General features: G+C 39.2%; 1 protein-coding gene across 8 annotated transcripts in view; it reads right to left on the reverse strand.

The window, feature by feature from the left end:
* LOC110445208 overlaps nt 1-27454 on the reverse strand; it is a 106093-nt gene that overhangs the window by 48511 nt on the left and 30128 nt on the right. The window contains exon 1 of one of the 8 annotated variants that reach the window (XM_021489709.1): nt 14302-15204. The exons of 4 other annotated variants lie outside the window; for them this stretch is intronic. In XM_021489709.1, coding sequence (XP_021345384.1) covers nt 14302-14564 — 263 coding nt within the window. In that variant the 5' untranslated portion in view covers nt 14565-15204. Of the gene's footprint in view, nt 1-14301; nt 15205-27454 lie in introns of those variants that run through there. 3 more of the 8 variants (XM_021489703.1, XM_021489704.1, XM_021489706.1) reach the window with 3 other exon arrangements.

Below are 27454 nucleotides of genomic sequence, written 5' to 3' on the forward strand. Positions count from 1 at the left end.
ATTCTTAATGGTCATGACAAACTATTATCAAAATAGAGTAGTTTGTCAATTCACCACACCCCCAAATGGACCCGGTTATATTTTGATACCCAGTGGGCTCGATTGTGCAGACAGATGGCAGTTGCCACTCTTACGTAAGTGCCATGTGTGTATAGGTCTTCACATTGAACTAGAAACAATGACTATTTGAATTATTAAACGCGATGATAAAGAACCGACTTTGAGATAAGAGAGCGGATATCGCGGTTCTGTGTAAATATGCCGACACGGTCTTAATGAAAAGGAAATGTGTCAGATAAAATATTCTGCACTATGTTTATATAAGATTGTGCATTGGACTGAACAATTTATCGTAACAGCGTTACAAATTAAAGACACTGAGTCCAAACTTTTCCAGCACAGCCAAAATCGGAAAGCACACACGAAATGACACTTTGCTACTGTAGCAAACCACAGGCAAAATTGCCTATACTAGCACAGTACAATAAAAATGCCAAAGTACAGACAATAATGCCTATACTAGCAAAACACAGACAAAATTGCCAATACTAGCAATTTGCCAAAGTACAGACAAAATCACCAAAGCACAGTACACATTGCCTTTTTTTAAAAGAATCGATAAAATTGCCACAGCACAAACAAATTAGCACTATTCTAGGAAGTCACATGGAATTGCTTTTAACAGAGTATAAACAAAATTGCCAATTTTATCAAAACACAGACAACATTGAATATTCTATCAAAGCACGTACGAAATGGTCATAGCCTCGAGAAAAAATACATTACGTGTAACAAAGCAGTTAAAAAGACCAAAGCAAAAACAAAATTGCACTATTCTTTGCAAAGCAAATGCAAGACGACACTATTCAGTCATTACACAGACAAAACACCGACAAAATTGCACTATTTTAGCAAAGCACAGACAAAAAAGCAACCATGTGAATGGCATTGGCACGAGCGGATGTCGACAAACACCAATCTCGGTCTGTTGTGAGGGCTTGTGTTCGAGATCTACGGATAGCGAGCAACAGATATAGGGGAAGGAGAACATGCATCATAACGATTTCCTCGACTAGTTAACGGTTTGTTTATTGGCTGATTATCGTTATTTTTGTAATCAACTGACTAGGCTGGTATGTCACAACCTTGACCTTGTAAAATTAACAACCGTACCATCATGACGTCTCTGGACGGGCATGACGTATGCTGATTCCCTTAGTGACGTTACTTGGGAATACTAATTCCCAAAAGCTGCGATATTTTTTATCTGTTCTATCTCCATTTGCCTTGGCTGCTTTTGAAATCAATTTCCCTTAAAAAAATCTCGACTGTAGCCAATGAATTCGTCAGTACTGACACCTGTTATTATCGCGGGAAAATTGTACAACCCATCACGTCATTAAAATCCCTCACTCATAATAAAACATTTCTGTGTGGAGCCGTTCCTGATCACTCCCTGCTTCACGTTAGACAACTATTTCCTTCGATCATCAGTTAAAGCAGGACCCCGTCATAACTAGGGAGACGCCGAGTTTTTTTTTGAGTCAGGAATAGCGTGCCGAGGTGTTGTTCAGAATAAGATTGTCTCGTTCGGCGGCGTACAGCTTTTCTTACTTAAATGTTAAATAACTTTGTCTCCTGTGTGGCGTTAACCGATAACGAAATCAATTGAACGTCATTATGTTGTGTGTTATCTGACATTTTGTATATAAATTAGTTGTTGTGTCTAGCTGGTGAAAAATACAATTCTGTGTTGTGCATACCTATGTTAGGTGCAGTTTCTACATATTAGAACAGCTAGGCAGTATGTTCAATTTAGTATGATCGAGCAATGTATCAAATCATGACACAGGTTCATTTGCATACCCCTTGAGCAAGACTTCCCAAAGGTATTTCTCATCCACCATTTCGTAAAGAAACCCCTGCTATACGTGATATTTGCAGTGCCATCAATATACAGATTAAAATGTCTTTAAGCCACAATACATTATAAGTCATTTATGCGCCACAAATGATGAACACGTTTTCGAAATGCAAATACATGTACATACATACTTAGATATGTAACAAAGATTACATTTGTTATATTTTTTCCATTAACTAATGGTCAATATTTTTTACTGGTCAAGTAGCCACTCTATGTTGATTGTACCTAGCAGACTTATAGAGCGATGACTGACCACTTGTCCGGCCAAGGTCAGTGCAGGAGGGCTAGTTATGTTATTGAGTACCATATATATTGGCACCGTGACAGGCGCTATTATCTCCAAATCACCGAGCCAGTTTCTGGTGAAACTGACCACTGGGATAACATCTATGTTTGTGTATGGTCGCTGATTGTTTCCCAACTGGTTTTACTTTTTTCTTCGATATCTTTTTTCGTTATCTTTTGGACAACGTCCCACAGGCACATAGGGATATCATTAACCCGATGTCCAGATCGTTGATATAAGTACTTTTGGTTGGAGGTGAACTCTCTCTTCGTGTTTGGACGCTCTCATCTTTCTATCATCTCGCAATCGTCATGAATGTGGATAAGCCCTTCCATTTGTTTGTAAGAAATTGGTCCGCTATGTGGGGCCATGAACAATTTCTCTCTACTGGTATCATGGACAGAGGAAGGACACCGGTGACGGCCGATTGGCTAGCCTCCCAGGAAGCACAAGCTTGTGTCACGAACTTTTCTTTCAATAAATCGAGTAACCCCGTGTGTATTTTACACGCGTTTCTATACAATTGCAGAATAATACATAAACAACCGTAGCAGATATTTCTCCCATGGGGGTAAAAATCGAATCTTGCAGACATAAATCCCAGATAGGTTCGTTAACAACGCATAATACGTTATACTATTAGTCTAATTGATCTTGACTTTAAAAACCAACATACAATATTTATGTATCGGAAATGTGTCGCTTCTGGTACACAAACATTCAGATGGTATCTTTTAGCAATTTGAATAAAGATATCTGATAACAACTACATCCGTGTCAGCAATCCCTCGTAGAAAATTATATTTATAAACAGCAGCACCTTCAAAGTACGTGTGATCAAGTGTTATTCATACAGTTTCTCTTATTCTTTAAGACTTGAGTATTTTTTTACGCTTGATATTTTTAGAAGTAAACCAATTTTAAACAAATAACCTTCACAATGACCTTATGACCTTTAGCTACGATATCGGAGAATCAGTAATAATGTGCATGGAAATAAATAACAGCTGGTGTAGGAATTTTTCAATTTTTCAATGATAAAACAATGACTTGCATTAGTACGCCACGTGGTGGACAGATACTGAAAACACCGATATTGTCAGCTGAAATCGGTGTCAATTTGTCAATATTTCTTACAGAGAGTCCTGGTAATTTGTATTAAACTGTAACCACTTAAGTTTTAATATAACCGCCATTGGTGACAATCTGTAGCCCTAAACAATTAGGTGTTATTGTGAGGTTCCACTTTATATACCCAATAAAAACGCAAGATAGCTGACATTTGTTCCGATTTGTTAATATTTAACACAGAGTGTTGAAATGTCTGAATGTACGTTGTAGATTCGTTGCCGGGCCAAGGTAAACTGGTTGTAAATCAAGGGAGACCAAGAGGGATAGATAATTTATTGAACTCGCATGCCAACAATGAGTGTCTGAAGGTTTAATTTTATATAAGCCATGTCTTGATATTCTTAATCAATGCTGATATGTCCCTTGTTAACGCGAAACACCCAGCGTCAATGAAACAGAACATGAAATATATTCACGACAGGCTGGTCGGGCATGTTTCGAATATATGTTCAATGTTGTTTTACAGTCATTAGGAAAGTTGCTTTAGGTGTACCAATCTGCCGATACATTTGACTAGATAAGGGATGCCATCATCCCCTGAAGTCACCGTACTGTAATAAATATGAGGTGTTTATTGCGTTTCGTTCACATGTTTACAAGGACGAGCACGTGATAAGTTGAAAATCAGTGAAGCATGATATCGAAACCGTCACGGTGTTTGCTTGCTGTGAAGTAGATTTCAGGTTTGATTGTGATAACATCTGATACGAAGAAAAAGCATGTAAGCTATACATGACACGTCACTTTCTCACAGGAATGACTGTACATTAAACACACGACTAAATGACATGCAATGTATTAAGGAATATATCTTCCTCAGTTTCTGTGTCCGATACACGCGTTAGCAAACAGTTGACGCCAGTAATCTTGTGAAACAACCACTGTCCACAATAACCCAATACTCGTCTTCAACGTCACAATAACTCTATACACACTGCCCACATTAATTCTATACCCGTCATAAATGTCCCAGTAACCCTATACCCATCATAGGTGTCACAATAACCCTTTACCTGTCATCGGCGTCACAATGACCCTATCCCATCGTCCATTTTCACAACCGTTATCACAACTGTTACTGTTGAAAATAACCCTTTACTTGTCTATGGTTTCCACAATAACCTTTATACTATGAACACTATCTACAATAACCCTACCCCAATTAGCACTGCACATGATAACCCTAGACCCATCATCGTTGTCCACAATGATCCTATACACGTCATCGATGTCATAATATACATGTATGAGTGTCCATACTAACCATATACCCATCATCACAGTTACCCTTTATCCATCATCATTTTCCCGATAACCCTATACCCATCATCACTGTCCACAGTGATACTACACCCGTTATCACTGTCACAATAACCATATACCATTTAATGTGAAGATAACCCTTATACCCTTGTTACTATCAACAATAACTCTCTACTTGTCGTCACCGCCCACAACAGCACTATTCCCTATGCATATCGCTTACGGATACTGTCGTCATTATCATCCCGAACAACCTTACACACAATGCTATCCTCATTAGCATGGGTATATATGTATACGTGTCTCCCTCAGTTCTTCTTGACTTTAAACATGCAATCAGGTAATTTGTTAAATGAATCATTAGTAAACGTACTTTAAATGTACATAATCAGAGTGGTATGATCACAGGTAAATAGGCCAGGTGCGTGCTGTTGCATTTCCCGGACGTGATCTGAGTAAACATGGCCAATGATAACACAAGAGTCAATTTCAGGAAGGACGGTTTTATGTTTCAATTTCAATAAATTTTATTATCAAAGGACAAATAGATTGGGCAGCAGGCATAGCCTGTTTAAGCCCTCTCCAAACATAGTAACAGACAGTGGTACAAGCATAGACATAGACATTAGAACACATACAAACACATATAAACAAGTTGGTATTATCAAATTAATAATCAAATTAGGGGAAACAACTACTAATACTCATTTTTATTATAATTGAATCTAATGGTTTAAATTCTAACCTTTTATTTTGATATTGAAAAGACATATAAAATATATACCGGTATATGTATATATACATATTATGAAGAGAAAAGAAAAATAAATTTGCTGATGGAGCTGCATGTATAAACATTTGATGGGATTAAATNAATATTATGAAGAGAAAAGAAAAATAAATTGTTGATGGAGCTGCATGTATAATCATTTGATGGGATTAAATTACCGCACCCAACAGATACAGGCCAAAAAGTCCATTGTTTTAAAATTGACCCCTAGCTCTATATACGACCATGGCATTCCTCCCAAAAGATGCTAGGGGAATACAATCCAATTTGAGCCTTAATAAAGCTCTGTATACGACATCTTAAGGACCAATAGTGATGACATACGATGTTACAGTGATGACGTATGGATGTACATATATATTGTACATGCACCTTAGGTCTCCTTTATTCCAAGATCGAGTACTAAATTTAAGGTAAATGAACACAAACCTGACATTTGACGAGCGACAACATCTTGCATGCAGTGATATGGTGTCGACAGTGTGTTGATGTTTTATACAAAAAAAACTCCCCATGTCTTCTTACGAGATTGTTTTTGTTGTAAACCAACATTTCGAACAAAACACAGCCCTGCTGGCTAGTAACAACATCGGGCTCAGGAGGTTCTTAAAATCTTACACTGTATTATCTTTAGCGATATAAACTTTTGCCTCTGAAATTTCTTTTGAAATCCTTTTTTCCATTTTATTCAACGCTGTGTTGTTTATTGAGCTGTTTGGGGAACTCTGGCTAGTATCACGGGATGTCTATCCTCCTGTGGGTGATAGGCATTTATGGGTTGAGGGAAGTATTAAGCGCGCCTGAACAATAGCATCCATTAAAAGTACATTTTTTAGGAGATTAATGGCTGTCTGAGACTGTCCATTTTGAATTTAAATCGTTTGAGAACATAACCGATTGAAAGCACACTTGGAAAAAAATTAGGGTAACTATAAGGTGGTACAACCGAAAGTGAAAGGATGCGTGAATAGTCTTGCATCGTCATTGGTCCTTTCATTTCCGGTATAGGTCAGGGACGTGATAAACATGTGATTTTATATCACGTCAAATAAAAACTTAAAAATCGATACACTAAACCGAAGGGAAAAACAAAAGGAAAGAAAGCCTGATCCAACAAAAAAACCACCGGAACGGACGACAGGTGTTCCGGATATATTTCATGTATATCATTTTGCTTCTCCAATAGAGTCAGAGGAATAATGTTCGTCACCAACGATCCACGGCAGGTCTTTAAACTAAGTGCTGGTAACCAAATCATTACATCCCATGCAAAATATCATCATTGTATATAACAGTGTCTTCGGTATAAAACCCTGGCTACGCTTTTGGGTAAACAGTTTTCATGTACTGCAGAGACCTCTGGTTAGTACATGTTCTGGAGTCGTGAATCAATTGTGATGGCAATCAACAAAAGCTGTAATGCAAGAGCGCGCTAGCATAAATCGGTCCCGTTTACGTCCAATCAAAACGTAACGTAATAATTGATTCCAGAATGTGAAAAATCATTTTGGCACCCTCACATGTTCACATACTTAACACATGCATCACGTGACGTAATACCGGTGTAATTGTGCGTAATGGGTGACCGCTTTGTTTTACTACCGGAAGTAAACATCTCTCTTCATTCCGTCTTTCATTTCATTACCGAGAATACATTTCGTTAATTAGTTCCATATGTCCGAATCCAAAATACAAAAAAAAACACGTTAAAAATAACAAGACAGTTGTCGGAACGTAAGTGGTGTATAAGGTGGAGAGAAAGAGAGCCTGAAGGATGTGTTGGAGTCGTTATTATCGCTGACAATTTTAAACAACGCCAATTAAACAACCATTTTGTGGTTGGTTTATATGTTTGTTGGGCTCAAGAGACTTAATATAACAATAGGGGTAGCAGAACAATGTTGGTCTCTTCAAAGTCGATTAAGCAGAGGACACATATGTCGAACAACTCCTGATTCACGTTCTTGGAATGATATTTGCACATACCACAGTAAGTGTAGCATTGTTCGAGCTATTGACTGGTGGGATGCGTGTAATGGAACAGATATGAACAGGAATGACACATGAAATTAATATCCGAGCAGGTAAAGCCCATTAGTCCTTTGTCATTGTAGATAAAGCTAATTAGTCCTTTGTCATTGTAGGTAAGGCGCATTAGTCCTTTGTCATTGTAGGTAAAGCGCATTAGACCTTTGTCATTGTAGGTACAGCGAATTAGTCCTCTGTCATTGTAGGTAAAGCGCATTAGTCCTTTGTCATTGTAGGTAAAGCTCATTAGTCCTTTGTCAGTGTAGATAAAGCTCATTAGTCCTTTGTCATTGTAGGTAAGGCGCATTAGTCCTTTGTCGTTGTAGGTAAAGCGCATTAGTCCTTCGTCATTGTAGATAAAGCTCATAAGTCCTTTGTCATTGTAGGTAAAGCGCATTAGTCCCTTGTCATTGTAGGTACAGCGCATTAGTCCTTTGTCATTGTAGATAAAGCTCATTAGTCCTTTGTCATTGTAGATAAAGCTCATTAGTCCTTTGTCATTGTAGATAAAGCTCATTAGTCATTTGTCATTGTAGGTAAAGCTCATAAGTCCTTTGTCAGTGTAGATAAAGCACATTAGTCCTTTGTCATTGTAGGTACAGCGCATTAGTCCTTTGTCAATGTAGGTACAGCGCATTAGTCCTTTGTCATTGTAGATAAAGCACATTAGTCCTTTGTCGTTGTAGATAAAGCGCATTAGTCTTTTGTCATTGTAGGTACAGCGCATTAGTCCTTTGTCATTGTAGATAAAGCGCATTAGTCCTTTGTCATTGTAGGTACAGCGCATTAGTCCTTTGCCATTGTAGATAAAGCGCATTAGTCTTTTGTCATTGTAGATAAATCTCATTAGTCCTTTGTCATTGTAGATAAAGCGCATTAGTCCTTTGTCATTGTAGATAAAGCTCATTAGTCCTTTGTCATTGTAGATAAAGCGCATTAGTCCTTTGTCATTGTAGATAAAGCTCATTAGTCCTTTGTCATTGTAGATAAAGCGCATTAGTCCTTTGTCATTGTAGGTACAGTGCATAAGTCCTTTGTCATTGTAGGTACAGCGCATTAGTCTTTTGTCATTGTAGGTACAGCGCATAAATCCTTTGTCATTGTAGATAAAGCGCACTCCAGCTCGTAATCACTGGACAAAAAAGGAATATTCTGAATCCTTGGATGAAGCACCACTTTAGTCCATACTCATTGTATGTAAAGCGCACTCCAGCTCGTAATCACTAGTTTTGAAAATCGCACTACATAACATTTGGATGTAAAGTGCACTTGTCCAAAATCACTGGATGTAAAGTGCACTAGTCTGTAACCATTGAATAAAAAACGCACGCTTTAATACACTACAAGGCGCAGTTGTCCTTTCCCATTGTATGTAAAGCGCACTATCGGTCGTAATCATAGAATCTTAAGCGCACTAGTCATTCAAAATATAATGTCAGGTGTAATCTTTCGTGACATATCGAAGTGAACTAGCTAGTATATCGTGTAAACTATTAGTAAGTATTAACACTTACAGTGATATCTGGTCCATTTTATGTCTTAGAAAAAGACGATACAAACACATACAAATGAATGACCCCCGCCCCCATCTCGGGCCGGCAGCGTACCTGAGTGGTAGCAATACCATCTGCTCTGGCCTGCCGTACGAAAGCCTGTCATTTATTATCTTTATCATAGTTATCTATTTACCACTTGATACTTCCGTATTTATCAACATATACATGTTTATTTTACGTTGTGGAAAATGATAAATATTTGTGACAAAAACGGATATGTATAAATGTATCGATGAATCGGTATGTTTTGGGGTTCAAGACATAGATCAATACGTTACTATGGACACGTGGGGAAATCTCGTGCAGGAAGCCTTTTTGGTATTAATGTACCTGTAACAAGAAAATGTAAAATACACTGGGGGATCGAAGCAGCGACCCCGATCTCCTCAGCCCGCCGTTCTATCACTTGAGTCAAAAGGAAATTCTCTCTAACGCGAAGCTGGAAGGTAACCATGAGCCTTTGAGCAATTAAAACCTGTCACAGACAATCAATTTACACCATAAAGTTGCATTAGTACCTCCCGATATTTCACCGGAAGACATTTAAAACACGATTACACCAGATGTGGGGAGTGCATTAACATGTTGACGATAATTATAACAATGCTTTTCATTGGTCAACAAACATGTATTATTGGACAATAGATCACGCACTTGCCTCAATAACACATGCGCGTAATGTTGTTTTACTCGTGTGCAATTGTATGTATATAGCCTGCAGGTTGCATGTTGATATCAAAACCACGGCCTGTACTGGCGAAACGGAAAGAAAAATAAATCGTAACGAGACAACAAAACTGATCACGTGATAAAGAAACAGTTCATCAAATTGAAATACTACTAGTAAGGCAAAAATCGATGTTGTTAAATTTGCAGTGGGAGAATATAAATAATGAAAAAATATGTTTTTTTTTTTTTATATTATGGTGTTGTGTAGTATTTGGAATTCAAAGTAAGTAAAAGTGCGGGCTAACTTTCCATCCTATCGACCTTCATGAGATATTGCCCTTTTCATTATCTTACATTTGTACCCTCATAACGATTATTCGTGTAACGCATCGCAAATCGCCATTATTACACGGATATCTCACAATGTTTATACGTGTAAGCTGAATCTGACTTAAGATTACACGTGCAATATGTATCAGGTCTGGTCGAAATTACACGTGAAATCATAACAGATATGGTCAGAATTACATATGCAAGCTGTACAGGTCCTGCTCGAGGAAGCTATACCAAAACCTGGTCGAGATTACACTTGTAAGTTGTCGTGGACCTGTTCGAGATTACACTTGTAAGTTGTAGTGAACCTGTCGAGATTAAACGAGGAAGTTGTACTGATCGTGGTCGAGATTACACGAGGAAGTTGTACTGATCTCGGTCGAGATTACACGAGAAATTGTACTGAACCTGGCCGAGATTACACGAGGAAGATGCACTGAAGCTGTACCGTATACACCCACTCTTACAACTCCATGTACCTCGTAGCCCAACTCCCACACCAGAGCCCAACTCCAATCCTACCTCAGAGTGCAACAGTTACACTGTAACCCTGGTCACGAAACTTACCTCTCAATTTAATACTTTACATGTCTAATGTGTTCCTAATCACTGAACATGAGTTTAATTCAGCCTTATCTTAAAATGCATTCATCTTGTCAAGTAACAGTCAGGTTTTATTTACAAATTGTCATTTAACGTATATTTTAGCTTAAGATCGCCCTAGGGTGGTCCAATCGGATCAGGCCATCAGCTGTAATGCCCAGCAATGACAAATTACCCCTTACGTGCACATATCTTAAATGCAAAAACCGCAACATCATACACGTGATGGGTAAGCGAAAGACAGGTATTTCCAATGTAAAACCACGAACCACGCAGATCCGGAATTCATTGCCCACGTGTCAATAGCATGTAGTCGACTAAAAAAAATCTTTGGAATTAAAAATGAAAGACGTTAAGTGTTTTTAATGTACAGGTATACTGGGAGAAATTACAGTGTTGTGTATCTGTTCTACGGCCCAGGTAAATAAACAGAAGAACTGGCCTCGATGTGACCCTGACCGGATATTTACAATGAAGGATATGCTAAATACTGCATGTGATTCATTCTAACTGTAATTATATAATTAAAATATCGAATTTAAATAACCTGTTTTGCATAATTATGGTTACACGGTACAGGATGCCCAGCCAATTATACGCCTGGTCAGGTGTGCCGCAGACAGCATTAACATGTTAGACACGGCTGCACACGTGTGAGCATGTCAACGAAACCACACACGTGTCATTCCGTACATGTACGTATCGTAAATCAGCTGATCCACGCCAATACACAATTCTCCCGTCGTATTCCATGTCAGCATGTCGACATAAAACACCGGTCTGTTGTTATTTACAGCAAGCAACTCTGCATTTCTAATCAGACATGTCATATCCCCGCGAACGAATCAATAAAATAGCTGGTGCATCCGCCCTAAAGAGAGCCCCGCCCTTAACAGTTGAAATCAAAATATGCATCTTCGGACAAAACTGCTCCGTTCAAGGAACATGATTGCTGGTGACCTTGACCCCGCATTATCTAAGAGTACTCAATCGTCATAGCGCCTCTATTTATGGCGGGTAGTTATATACTTTAGAGCGGCGGTAAATCAATTCGGCTTCATCTTCTGAGCAGGAGAGGTCATGTCAGAACCTACTAATCATATCGTTTGTGAGAATATCTTTTGATACTATCCCCGTACAATGCTGTTCGCCCATTATGTATATTACCTCTGATTGTATACAGAAATCACCAAACATTCCTCACTCACTCGTGCCCTGCACGGGGTAACGGACTAAAAGCACATGTAAATCACGACACACGGAGCGCGCGAGAGCCACAGGTAATCAGTCCTAATTACAGTGTCCCACACGACCATGTGCACGGGTTGTGCTGACACAGCATTTCCCCCCGTCTACTCGGCGTGACCACGTGTGTCGTTCCATCGACCCGTTATGCAGACATGATAGTGCAACTGATCGCTGACCCACTTCTTTCTGATAATGCATATGCAGTTCCCCGGTCAAACATACACTCTGTATCCCTCCCAAATTAATTCAATATTGATATCGAGTTGTCTGGACCTTCTGCATTCTTCGGGCAACTAACCATTGACAAATATCACCATCAATGCGTGTATACTGCTCTACATAAAGAGTATGCTATTTGCAGACGTATAGTTTATCTAATATTCTAGGGTCCCCGATGCTTATTCCTAAAACTGGTGGGTCCGGGTTAAACGTGCAAACCATGTCTTTCCAAGTAAATTCAATATTGATGATGAGTTGTCTGGAAATACTGCGGGGAATGGACCACTGACAAACACCACTATCTCCATGTGTTTACCATTCCAGCGGAAGCTATATTCAGAAACATAGTTAATCTTATAATGTTAGCACCCCATCCCCCCCCCCCCCCCCCCCCCCCCATTCATTTAATTTATATATCTGAAAGGTCCTGTAGGTTACCTACTCTGCAAGTTATCTGCAAACTAAAGACTGTATGGTGTCAGCAACCCCAAATATCGGTTCAATTCACACAGGATGTGTTTCGTGCATAGTTCCGGAGTTTAAAATGAGACCTCCATATTCTGTCACCTTATAAAAGCAATTAAGTGATATACTGCTTCTCCTGACTGACTATGGACTATTCTTAGTTTATATTAACAAAAAATTGTGTTTACTTTGATTACGACAATTCGTTACCGTATACCGAGAAGTTTTCGCCCAGTCAATCTTTCACCCTTCGCAGTTAACATCCATATTCGACCAGGTTAAATTTCCACATTCACATTTAATCATTTTGTTTGCTACATTTCACTGTCATTAAAGTGATAAAGGGTATGTATACGGTTAAAATGAAGAAGAGAATCAAAATTACAATGTACAATACTGTATATTATGTACACGGTATTGTGTGGTCAGCCCCCGTTTGTATATATATATATGTAATAGTCGTGGTAAGTCTACGGTTACAGGGATTCGTGGTAAGTTTACGGTTACAGGAATATGTGATAAGTCTACGATTACAGGGATACGTGATAAGTCTACGGTTACAGGGATACGTGATAAATCTACGGTTACAGGGATTCGTGGTAAGTTTACGGTTACAAGGATGCGTGGTAAGTCTACGGTTACAGGGATACGTGATAAGTCTACGGTTACAGGGATTCGTGGTAAGTCTACAGTTACAGGGAAACGCGATAAGTCTACGGTTACAGGGATACGTGATAAGTCTACGGTTACAGGGATTCGTGGTAAGTCTACGGTTACAGGGATACGTGGTAAGTCTTGGCGTCGTACAACTTGACTGGACGTGTGATTGCAAGAAACAATACCACGTATTCTTGGCTTTGGGGTTAAACGTCAACGTACAGTGGCAGCGAGACCAGCTCTAGACAGACAGTTTAACTTTGATCTACACACGAAGTGCTGACCTTGCACCCAATAATTGTTCAGCACTAGTGCGTTATGTGTAGCATTGCAGTGTTTCACTGTAGACGTTGTCCTTACATGTAGCTAGCGGCAATATAGTCAATTATCTATTTACACGACTGTCACAAATACACAGATATGTATAATCATTGTATTTCGATACCCACACATGTTATTGCGAAATAGATGTGACATATGAGCTGAACAAGAGGCTGTGTCTATTTGAGTTCTCGTCATCATTTTAGCATATTATGTGCTTAAATACTAAAATAACTTTGTATAAGTAATAAAATATCGTATCTATAAAATGATTTGTATCGATCATAAAATGTTGTTTCAATAACAATATACAGATAACAGCATTATCATAAAACACCTCTGTCATGCACCTGAACTGTCACTACGCGATAACGCTATACAGCACTCTGACAGCTTGAGTTGAACTGTTTACATTTTGAACATGAATAAATGACATCCTAATAAACTCCAGCTATACAGATATAACATCATGATATAAGCAAAACAAGCGTGCCTGTGCTATTCTCGTTATATAACTGCTTGACAGTACATCTCCATGGTGTAATAAAAAACATCCCGTTACGTAGCATAGTGTTTACTGAAAGCATCAAAGACACTGTTGTGTACTGTAAGCATCAATGAAGCACATTCGAATGATATTCAACTTAAACATGTAATATATTGAATGATGACAACCCCTGAATGCTAATGTATGTTACGTAATATAAGAACAACATGCAATGTAAGTGCAATGGTATAATGCAATGCCCCTCTATGGTGACAATACTGTTTACCCTACATCCGTAATTGCGGTGGCGGCACTTACCCCTCCGTGACAGAAGCCTCCGTATGAATCTCTTCCCGGCCCATGGACTCCCCGTCCGTGGGGGGTATTATCACACGGGCGTGTTTCTTGCCCTTGGCCCTTCGTGGGCTAGTCAGAGGTGTCACCTCAAGGTCCATTTCAACGTCACTTCCGGTGCCATTACTTTCCTGAATGTAGACCTCACCAAAACTTACAGACGCCGTTTTCACGTGTTCAGAACGTTTGGAATCCGGACTATCCTCCGACAATTTTAGAATGGACATGTTGTCGGGTTCCTCCGCACAAGCGTCTGCTTCGTCAGACAGAAACCACTCGGGGATTGCACATGTATATTGCTGACTGCATAGTGTTTCGATAGCTAACAAATGCACACAACATTTAACAAGCCACTTTTCTACGATCTGTTAAATTACAGGTGAGTCATTGTGAGGTTTACCTGTATTTCCCTAGTTCATGGTGAACGGTCGGTGATCAAATGAGGGGAATCCCGGTGTGTTATCTATTCCAACTATAGCACGAGCTACATAATACACATCCCGACAGAGTTGGCCATGCCATGTCAGACAGGCAGCTCGTCGGCGTTATTAAGACGAGGGAGAGAGAGTAGAAATGCTTGTTCTAAATCGATCTCACAAAATGAATTCCTTTAAAACAGGATGCAACTGTTGTTGTTAAGATTCCCGTCCAAATCAAATAACGGAGTTTGTCAGAACCCCCCTACGCTTTACTGATCGATTAGGTATGTTAGCGAGATCTGGCCGAGTTCTACCAGAGTCAGAGGTCACAGGACAAATTTACATCACACTGTAAATATTGAAGAGCTAACCATTGTGGCACGGCCTACCGACATACAGACAATACAAACTGCCACAGCATCCGTTAACGCAAAACGCACAATAACCATTTGTAGCGTTTACATGCGAAATTTCAACACAGGAATGTTACGTGTGTATACGTACACAAACCTCACGTGGTTGAGGTGTATGTGTGTGTGTTTTGTGGTGAATCCACGTGGTCCAACATGTATGTTGTACATAGGTGTGAATTCAATCGTAGCTAGACAAATACATAGGCGGTTTATAACGTTAGGATAGTGTCAATATACCGACAATAGACTGCTTCTGAGCTTTGACGCACAGTTAAAGGAAAGCTGGTCGAATCGCCATTGTGCCAATCTCCGTTATGACGAGAATTTATAAAATAATTACATGTTTGGAGTTGTGTCAAGTAAATTACATACTCATTTGAATCTTGATAAGAACGACACTTTTATCTTCTTATGTACAAATGGAACCTGTCAGATGTTTAAACACGAACATTAGATATAGAGAACAAAGACGGTTTTGTTCACTACCTCAGAACCGGAAGTAAACTCTGAAGTGTTGCGTAAATGTCAGATGTTCAAACACGAACATTAAATATAGAGAAAAAAAAACGTTTTTTTGTATTACTTCAGAACCGGTAGGTAAACTCTGAAGTGTTGCATTAATGACTTGTTTGCCTATATTGGCATATCTGTATTGACATATCTATATTGACATATCTGTATTGACATATCTATATTGACATATCTATATTGACATATCTGTATTGATATATCTATATTGACATATCTGTATTGACATATTTATATTGACATACCTATATTGACATATCTGTATTGACATATCTATATTGACATATCTATATTATATGATATTTTTCCATTGACCGGAAGATAAACTGAACCCTGTCTTTTACTCGTTGTTCAATATTACGAATATATATAGGATCTTACATGAGTTTCCATTTCATATGAGATTTATGCAACGAATTTTTCAATTCAGCGAACCTCTGGCGAGCTAAAATGAAAAAAATATGACAAGTTTCATAAATTTCATATAAAATGAAACGAGTGTAAGATCCTTTTTATCACATAATCAAGAATTGTGGCATTCAGTCGTGTAAAACGACAATTCCATGCTACCTTGAAAAGTAAATAGCCGCCATTTTGACTCCAGTGCGTAAGTCTGTGACGTCATGTACTTGTCCTAAGCGTGACGTCACAATTGAAACAATTGAAACTTACAACCAATCACAGGGCTGATAGGTCATATTACACAAAAAAATATGACATGGGTATATGTGATCAAAACGTCTTGTCGTACTGTAACGCGTAGTCGACGTCATTAATACGTCAGAGCTGTAAGGTTATGAAATAAGGACGTACCCAGTGGTCTGTTGTTGCTAATCAGAGCCAAAAGGTGAAACATGTAGAAAAGACAAAAAAATAGATTCCTCGGCGTTAAAACACAAAAACAGAATTGGAACACAAAATCATAGGGAAAGTGTGTCCTTTGTTCGATTCCCCGATGGGACCTGAAAATGATTGGGGTCACCTGTCCGGCCACACGCGTTTACTCCAGATTCTCCTGTTTTGCGAACATCTAGGCCAACAAGAGTGATTAATGAAAGTTGAAAATACCTTTTTCATAATTGTGAAATAAATTAAGTCGATATATATGAGGAAAGACAACAAAACGAAACAATTATCAAAACAACACACAGGACACCATGAACCCCGGGACAAGCAGCGAAACAGTTTGTTAAGAAAGGTTTATTTAATCGGGGTTTATCGTCCTCGCAACAGCCATTGCCATAGAATGACGGGAAAGGGTAGGTGATTCCTACGTCATATATGACAATGTTATTACAAATGAAACGGTTAATATCATTAAGCCGAAGAAAATTGAACAGGATGGAAAATGACAAAGAAGTTAAAATACAAACATCAGAAAACCAATAATATAAAGAACCATGTGGGAGACGCCATGCATTTCCGTGCAGTCCCCTTGGTATACTATAACCGTGCCTGTTGAAATCAACAAACCGCTGAAGTCAGCATTTCTGTCTATTTACATGTTCCTAAACCTTCCACAAGACTGTCAGAGTTTGTCGATCTTAATTCAATTTTGAATGCCCGTGTCAGACCGTGTTTGGCCACGCTAAGCCCATTATACCTCTAGTATAAGACCTAACCGCGGTTGTACAAGAAAACGACCGGCTAGTTTTACAAAAAGAACGTCTAAACTATTAACACTCTATCATCTGAAAGGAGGAGAAAGGATCCGGATCTCTAACATCCAAACGACTGGCTTGTTGCTAATTTGCTTCCTCAAGTGCAAATGTCAACAAAACAGCCGAGGTTTACACTTTCTTGGCTGTTTGATGTAGATTGTTCTCGACAGTGGGCACAGAGCAGGGGATCTGAGCTAAGTCTTATCCACCAGCTAATCGTGTCTCACCGGGCTACAAACTGCTCATTTCGCTTTTGACCATTATCTTAGGGATCTACCTTGCTTAGATTTGACAGGAACCAATGTATCAATACACTTCAACACGAACGCGGCATGTCGTTCATATCCTAAAAGAAACCACACCCTTTAAATGAAATATATACAATTTAGTTATGCCGATGAATTGTCAAAATATACAGATGTGTCGGATAAAATAAGACAGGTTTGTTTACATTTTGGCAAACTGCACTTCACATCCGGAACCTTGGTATGTTTACCAATCCTTTAAATAGAACCAATCCGGAAATTGTATTTAACCATCACCGATTCCGACACATCATTTAGAATATCCACTGATGCCTCGGTACTTTGTATATCTCTTGTAAATTCAACATCCATCAACAAAAGATAGCGCGCCAATTAACACGTGGTGGTGTTGGAGAACTAGCAATGCACACGGAAACACAGGATCAGCATAAACGAAATGAACTGAAAGACCCGCTCACAAACTTTACGCTACTTGAACATTATCTCACTACGTGCATGGGCAAAAGTGACATTACAGCGATGTTTGTAGAAAAATGTTGAGGCTAGTCCTTTAATGCACATATTCCACTCACCGTTGATCTACTCCTTTTTGGAGATACAAATTTATCTGAGCAGGAAAATGAATTAATCGTTATGCATACTCAGCAATATATTCATGATTCTATCAGAATTTAAGCCACCCCGCTCCCTTCACTTCTTTCTATCTCTCTCTGTTATAGTTAAAAATCAGGTTGTATATAAGTTTAAATTATTTTGTACCGATCTTTTCCGATGCTGACGGCACAAGAGAAACGGATATTCAAGGACGAACGGAATGACAAGGAGGAAGCAAACCAAGGCACGGGAGAGATGGACAATAGTACAAGCAGTATGTTAAGGAAAGTGTATAGTGCCAGCTTCTGCCGTCAGTGTCGGAAAAGATTGTCCACATTATAAAAAAATACATAAGTAAAAAATCTCTGTCTCTGTCTCTCTCTCATAAGATTAGCACAAATGGTTGTGTATATTGTATATACAGGTGTTTTATTTTAGGGAAAGGGCTTAAAATAAGTTTTACAGCTTGTGCCCAATCCTGTTGCTTTAAAATTTTGATCAGTTCCGTTACTTAGAATACAGCTGGGTTATCGTGTGCACGGATACCTTTGTAATGCCCGTCCTTAACCCATTGCACAAAAGGACTGTGCGAAATGTTCAGCCCTTGTGGTCTGTTCAGAACTTTATTTCCACTTTTTGTTTCAGTCCTTTCTGCACTTCGAGCTAGTAAAAAGATGGCTCCCGCACAATATGCTCCAAAATTGGTATAGTTGGTCTTGAAACAAGTTCAACAAGAACTACTGCGCAGTCCATTAAATTTGTTTCAAGTCCACCTCAATTCATCACTCCGTGAAATCGACCAAAGCAAAAGTTAGTCCTTCAATGAATGCAGTGTTTATATACCGTGTAATGCGTAACGAAGCAGCAAAACGTATTTGCAAAAGGTTTGTTCGTGTGTTACATGATGCACTTTGTATGTGATAGTGTCGTGCAGTTCGTTCTACATTTTTATACATGTAACTGGCCCTGTGTCCCCAACCTACATTTTTATACATGTAACTGGCCCTGTGTCCCAAACCTACATTTTTATACATGTAACTGGCCCTGTGTCCCAAACCTACATTTATACATGTAACTGGCCCTGTGTTCCAAACCTACATTTATACATGTTAGTGGCCCTGTGTTGCTGATTTCCCAAACGCAACGTTTTGTTTACTTTAAAAGTTTGCTCTAAGGCACACGGAGAGCACGTGCTATCGCGGCTATTAAAACTGAACATCTAAGAAAGCACCTGAAGGGTATGGCACATAAATATTCCTTTCTTCTAACTGCACTTTTCGTTTTTCACGTGAAACAAAATCGCGGTAATTTGTTGATTGCCGATGAATGTCTACGATAGAGCACAATTTCTCGATTAAATTTTTATAAAGGCAAGCGATGTTATGTCTTAAATGTAAATAAAGTAGGCCCACAAATTCTTCACTGCACAACTTAAGGGTTGATAAAGAGATACGATGTTGCGGTGATGGGACCACTATCGGTTATGGGAATCGGAGCGTTATTTTTAGCAAAGCTTGTCGATTAGAACACCACTTTGGTCTAAAAAATGTAAACGGGGCCTCGGTCTGATAAATGTACAATGGAGATACCTGGCTGTATATAACTGACACGTGATCGACTGGAGGTTACAGCTAATGACACAACTGCCGAGGAACAGGAGTCGATCTCAAACCACTTCCGGTTAAAGATATAGGGCTTTCAAGCGTGTGTAGGTTTGTTACGTATAAGCTGCGTCGGTAAAATGATAAAGCAAATCTATATCTAGGTCTATCACAAATCTGTATAGTAAGTTACAGGAGCCGACTTTGTTTATAACTGATAAAAATTGAAACTCGGTAACAGGATAAAACGGTAACAATGCCATTAAAATTCTCCGAATTCGTCAGTAACTCTTAGATTCGTGTAACTCGGGGATCATTTTTTCAAAGACAGCCTTAAAACGTTTGAAGTTTCCCTACGAATTCCTTCAAGTATTGCATGAGAGCTGAACGGCTGCCAACCCTGCTCAAGGTACCGAAGCTGTTCCGTATCAGATTGAGCTCGCAGTGACAGGGGGGAGATCGTTAACCTACTGCGCCCCTCCCCACCAATATCTTGGACCTACCAACATGTGCCTGAGCCCACACCTGACGGTACCACGCGCTAGTGCTAATTTGTATAATACGCGTAACCTTAGATTAAATACACACTTATGCTAAAGTTTGAATTTAATTTCTTTGTCAGTTACGTTTTCTCAAACGGAAAGATAAGATCTATAATGAAAACAACCAGAAATGAGACAAGCGTGCCTGCATGTTCTTCCTCTACTACGAGGGCGTGATAACGAGGCTACAAAATTCATTAGACCAGGAAGAGTGGTAACAGGAAGAGCGAGTGCATATGGAAACATCCGGAAGATATTGCATTTGCTTTGAAAATTAAATAAACAAAAGAAATTGTATGCAGTAAGACGAAATCAAAATCACATCATATACGGTTCATTCACGTTAATGGGAGAGCATCGTAGAGGAAAGGGGGTTATAATCTTATTTTAATTAACTTGTAGTAAGAGTAACATAAGCGTACGTGGAAGTGGTGATTAATTCTTGCTTTCATACTTTCATAATAGGTTAGACAATCACTGAGATATCTAAAAGATTAAACTTTATATTACTTAAAACAAGTTCTATCAACATATATTTTGTTTGAAAGGCGATTGCGCTATTTATTGCACTATACCCGTCCAGTCTACCCAGATACAACATATGAATGTATATCGATTTAAAGCACAACTACATATCCCTATATCTGGAAACTAATTCCTCATGTTATACATTGCATTGTTAGCATCGTAACGAATCCCGTTTCCTTAACCTCGATACAACTTCTCAATCTGAAAGATAATTATGTGTGTACATGTATAACCGTTTCATTTACACCTTTCACCTAACTCAAGATAAAGTAACAGAAACAGTGAGAGGAAATGGCCAAGCTCCCACAAGAAGATGAATGTGGTTCTACGTTTATCAGACTAACCATGAAAAACGTAGTTGTAGAAGTGATGCATACTGGCAGTCGAACACGCAACACCGTGCCAAAACTAATCCGTCTACCTCTCCTAAACACCAACCCGCCTTTTTTAAGGTAAAATAAAAGTTTATTTGAACTGACTCGTTTGAATTCAAACGTCCAAACCCATTTCTATTCCCCCTGAAAATTGCTTTTTGGAGATATCCATCATTTTGCCTTTACTTTAGCAGTGTAGACATGTTCCGTCAAATTACCCGGCAAACCAATTACACCTGTCCGGGGTATGATATATCGGCTACACCGGTAACTTTCCATTCGGGGCATGATATATCGGTTACACCGGTAACTGCGGGATAGTCTAATGCCTTGTTTGGATCAACCTCTGGTACGGAATTATCGGAAGACAATTAACAATTATTTATTTGCCATTATATCACAGTGAAATTATACAGCTAATCAATTTTGTTAACGTCACACATTAACACAAGCACTGAACAAGGTATATGTGACATTTAGCACATGTTCATTGGGTTGTTGGACCATAATTTTTGTGTGTAAAAAATCTAATTAAATTGGGAAAAATTCCTTCGTATAAATGTTCCAATCAGTGCATTGTCTGTCAACAAAACTACCGAACGGTTTGTATGTTTCGTTTGATGGAATTTCTTATGTAGTTCAGATGTCTCAAATAAAGTTTATAATCACTTTCCGCCTTTTTGTGCCATGTATATTTCTGATGAATATAAACGAGCATCCCACTCTCTATATAATATCGTTGTCAAGATTATCTACCAGAGGTGTTCATATTAAGGATACCCGTATCCCTACCGAAAACCGGAACTACGCATCGGAAACCTTTTTTTACGGCAATGACTATAGTTTTATTTTGAAAGGAAAACCATACGTTGCGAGACTTTTATAAATAAAGAATGAAGATAAAATAAACAACGTATAATTAACAACAATTTTATGAGTGTAAAACTTCAGCAGAATAAGACAGGGATTCGAACCCTGAGTTTCAGATTAGTATGCTATCACTCTAACAGACTGAGCTACCTTTGGTAGTAGTGTAACGTACACTCATTTGTTCAATTGCTGCAACAGAGGTGCCCTTGCCCAACTGTGCAATTCATATCCATAACGAAATTTTAGGGTGGTAAATTATTGAATCTACCAAAAAAACACCACAACCTGACCCGTATTGATGAGACCGTTCTTATGTTCGAGCGTGAATTTAGTGCTCATTGACACCAACTTTCTTGTAACTCGCTTAAATCACGGGACACGGTAAAATGTGCAAACGTTCAACCTAAGCGATATTCGCTTTGAAGTCTCTCCAAACCTCTTCCAAATCGATGACATCATCTTTTATTTATTCATCATTGGAACAAGAAATTGAGCTTGAACATATCATTTCAAATCAATAAATTTTATTGTTTAGAAAACAAATGGATTGGACAACAGGCAAGCATATATAAGTCCTCTCCAACGTACTTTATACTTTATATAGCTTGAACATACATGCAGAACAAGCAGGGTTGGAGCACGAGAACGGTTACTGGAATAAGGACTGTGGTCTGAACATTATTCAGGTCCAACGTGAGTTGCCTACGAAGGAAACACGGCAAAGACCGACAAGTGCTTTGTGTGCCTCCCATCTGTGTCACACATGTAACCCCCTACCTCCGGATCCCCGACACAGTAGTAACTTACACGTATGTATCCACACCGCACACAGTTCAGCGCTAATTACACCTGCTGTAAGCAACAATAGTACTGACACTGTTCCAGGGAATATTTACAGCGATACGATTGTAATTAACAAAACATTAGTCAAGGTATATGATCAGCGGGACACCTGACAGCGTAATTAGCTAATTAACCGGTATTATAGTGTTATGTAGCCCCATCGTCACCGGAACCACAAGTATGGACATAATTGTTATATGGGGTTTCTGGCAGAACGTCACCTGGCGACCCGTGATTGTTACGGCGTGGAGAATGCTTCTTCCATTGAGAAAGTTTGTGGTGAACTGCATTTCATCTATGTCAACAAATCAACGTATATTGGGTTCCGCGTAAACACACGAGTGTGTTCAGTTCATAATTTCGATTGCGTTCGGTGAAAATGAATGTAAATGTTGCGACGGTGCCAAGTTTAGTGTTTATCTTCTCCTCATTATCCCGCGCGCTCTGACGCGGCAGGCCGAGCTACCACAGGAAACACATTCCGAGATAAGACTAGAAATGCCATGGAGGACAACAAGGTTTTGAGAACTACGCAGTGTCTAATTGATTGTTACGGCAACTTACCTGTTTAATCTGACGTTGTAGAAACAAGCCATTGTACGTGTAAACTAAGGCAAGTTGAACACTTCTGTTTTATATATAGAAGAAACATGGCCATGTGGAACACTTGTGATTGATGTACAAATAGAACAAGGCCACGTTGAACACTAAGAACATTGCCATGTTGAAAACTTACTTCAAGTAGACATATAACAACTTTATGTACGCATAGAACAATGCCACGTTTAATATGTGTCTTTCGTGTAAATGCAGAACGTGGCTACATTGAACACTTGTTTCGTGTAGACATAGAACAAGACTACATTGAACACTTGTTTCGTGTAGACATAGAACAAGGCCAGGATGAACACTTGTTTTGTGTAGACATAGAACAAGGCCAGGATGAACACTTGTTTTGTGTAGACATAAAACGAGGCACCGATAAACACTTCTTTCGTGTAGACATAGAACAAGGCTACATTCAACACTTGTTTCTCGTAGATATAGAACCAGGCCACGTTCAACACTTGTTTCGTGTAGACATATAACAAGGCTACATTCAACACTTGTTTCGTGAAGACATAGAACAAGGCCACGTTGAACACTTGTTTTGTGTAGACATTGAACAAGGCCACGTTGAACACTTGTTTCGTGTAGACATTGAACAAGGCCACGTTGAACACTTGTTTTTCATGTAGGCATAGAACGAGGCTACGTTAACGTGAACAATTTTACCATATGAACATGTACATCAAGACCATAGTTAATACACAAAAATATTCACAACAAACTTCCACATGCTATGTTCATTTCATGTCAATTCTCTTCGACGCAAAGTCCTAAAATATCATTTATATGTCACGTCTATGGTCTACATTCTCACGTCATAATGGGCGTTAGTATATGTTATAACATGTAAACCTTATACTGATTTACTTAATTTCAATTCATCCAAATGATATCACGTGGTGTTCTGCAATTTATATGTCGCGTAAAAACCACTTAAATATCGTCTGTTTGTGAACAGTGTTTAACAATGACGTCCTTTAATGAGCCTCATGTTGCCCTCTCGTGCCCAATGTTGCCCTTTCGTGCACAATGTTGCCCTCTCGTGAAACGTACATTGGATTTACTTTCTATTTTCTTTGGCTTTACCGGAAGTGTTTAACAGCGACGCCTCCCGATCAGGTGTTTACAAAAGGGTGTCTTGAAGCATATACAAGAACAGAAACACCGCAAACTGACACATTATTCCCCGTCCCTCAATTTTCATCTGGTGCCCCAGGACTAGGCAAACACCTTTCCCCAATTAATAGTGAACCCTTTGAACTTAAAATTGTATTTCCAGCACAGCAAGGTGTAATTGTAAAATAAAACTAGGCAATTTGCAACCACGGAGTGATTCTGGCAAACGCTTCATTACAATGTAATTTTGCACACACCTTTATAAAATAGCGGGTGTAACGTAACAATCAATTTCGATTGCTGCCAAAAAAATTGTCGAATTCTCAAAAATGAGATTGTCATTAACATTGACTTGTTGAGTTTTCTGCTACGTATTAAATATAAACATTCAATTTTGTTATTGCTATTTATTTTTGGTATAATAAACAAGTTAATGACTTCATATCGGATTTGTCTCCCTTTGACAGGCAATTGTCACATTTAGACGTTGCCCTCGGATGGTATTTATCATGTTCAACCGGATTGTAACGTCACACTTTATTTCTTGATTTTAACGTCACAGTGTATGGCCTGATTTTTATAACACAGTGTATGATCTGATTGTAACGTCACGCTGTATGTTCTGATTTTTCTTGATTTAACATCACGCTGTATAGCTGGTTGTAACGTCACGCTATATGCTCTGGTTGTAACGTCACGCTGTATGTCCTGGTTGTAATGTCACGCTGTATGTCCTGGTTGTAATGTCACACTGTATGTCCTGGTTGTAATGTCACGCTGTATGTCCTGGTTTTAACGTCATCCTGTATGTCCTGGTTGTAATTCCACCTTATATGTCAAGCCGAATGTATTTACTGTAACGCACTGCTGTATGTCCTTATTTTATGTCACGCTGTATGTCCTGGTAGAACCGCACGCTGTATGTCCTGGTTGTAATGTCACGCTGTATGTCCTGCTTGTAACGTCACGCTGTATGACCGGATTGTAGCGCACGCTGTATGTCCTGGTTGTAACGTACGCTGTATGTTCTGGTTCTAACGTACGCTGTATGGCCTGGTTGCAACGTCACCCTGTATGTCCTAATTGTAACGTCCCGCTGTATGTCCTGATTGTTACATCACCCTGTATGTCCTTATTGTAACGTCACCCTGTATGTCCTGATTGTAACGTCACCCTGTATGTCCTTATTGTAATATCACCATGTATGTCCTGATTGTAACGTCACCCTGTATGTCCTGATTGTAACGTCACCCGGTAAGTCCTGATTGTAACGTCATCCTGTATGTCCTGATTGTAACGTCCCGCTGTATGTCCTGGTTGTAACGTCACGCTGTATGCATTGCCTGTACTGTAACGTCACGTTGTTTTCCTGATTGTTACGTCTTGCTTTATGTCCGAATTGTAACGTCATGCTGTTATCCTGATTGTAACATGGCACAGTATGTCCTTATTGTGTAACATGACGCTGTATGACATTATTATAACATCACCCTGTATGTCCTGATTGTAACGTCCCGCTGTATGTCCTGATTGTTACATCACCCTGTATGTCCTTATTGTAACGTCACCCTGTATGTACTGATTGTAACGTCCCGCTGTATGTCCTGGTTGTAACGTCACGCTGTATGTCCTGATTGTAACGTCACCCTGTATGTCCTAATTGTAACGTCACCCTGTAAGTCCTGATTGTAACGTCACCCTGTATGTCCTGATTATTACATCATCCTGTATGTCCTGATTGTAACGTCACCCTGTATGTCCTGATTGTTACATCACCCTGTATGTCCTGATTGTAACGTCCCGCTGTATGTCCTGATTGTTACATCACCATGTATGATCTTATTGTAACATCACCCTGTAAGTCCTGATTGTAACGTCCCGCTGTATGTCCTGATTGTTACATCACCCTGTATGATCTTATTGTAACGTCATCCTGTATGTCCTGATTGTTACATCACCCTGTATGTCCTGATTGTAACGTCCCGCTGTATGTCCTGATTGTTACGTCACCCTGTATGTCCTTATTGTAACGTCACCCTGCATGTCCTGATTGTAACGTCCCGCTGTATGTCCTGGTTGTAACGTCACGCTGTATGCATTGACTGTACTGTAACGTCACGTTGTTTTCCTGATTGTTACGTCTTGCTTTATGTCCGAATTGTAACGTCATGCTGTTATCCTGATTGTAACATGACGCTGTATGACATTATTATAACATCTCCCTGTATATCCTGATTGTAACGTCACCCTGTATGTACTGATTGTAACGTCCCGCTGTATGTCCTGATTGTTACATCACCCTGTATGTCCTGATTGTAACGTCACCCTGTAAGTCCTGATTGTAACGTCACCCTGTATGTCCTGATTGTAACGTCCCGATGTATGAATGACAAACTTCTTTGCTTTATAAGTCCTGATTTTAACCTCACCCTGTATGTCCTGATTGTTACATCACCCTGTATGTCCTGATTGTAACGTCCCGCTGTATGTCCTTGTTGTAACGTCACCCTGCATGTCCTGATTGTAACGTCCCGCTGTATGTCCTGGTTGTAACGTCACGCTGTATGCATTGACTGTACTGTAACGTCACGTTGTTTTCCTGATTGTTACGTCTTGCTTTATGTCCGAATTGTAACGTCATGCTGTTATCCTGATTGTAACATGGCACAGTATGTCCTTATTGTAACATGACGCTGTATGACATTATTATAACATCACCCTGTATATCCTGATTGTAACGTCACCCTGTATGT

This window comes from Mizuhopecten yessoensis, unplaced genomic scaffold, assembly GCF_002113885.1.
Source record: "Mizuhopecten yessoensis strain PY_sf001 unplaced genomic scaffold, ASM211388v2 scaffold2111, whole genome shotgun sequence".
Taxonomy (NCBI): domain Eukaryota; kingdom Metazoa; phylum Mollusca; class Bivalvia; order Pectinida; family Pectinidae; genus Mizuhopecten; species Mizuhopecten yessoensis.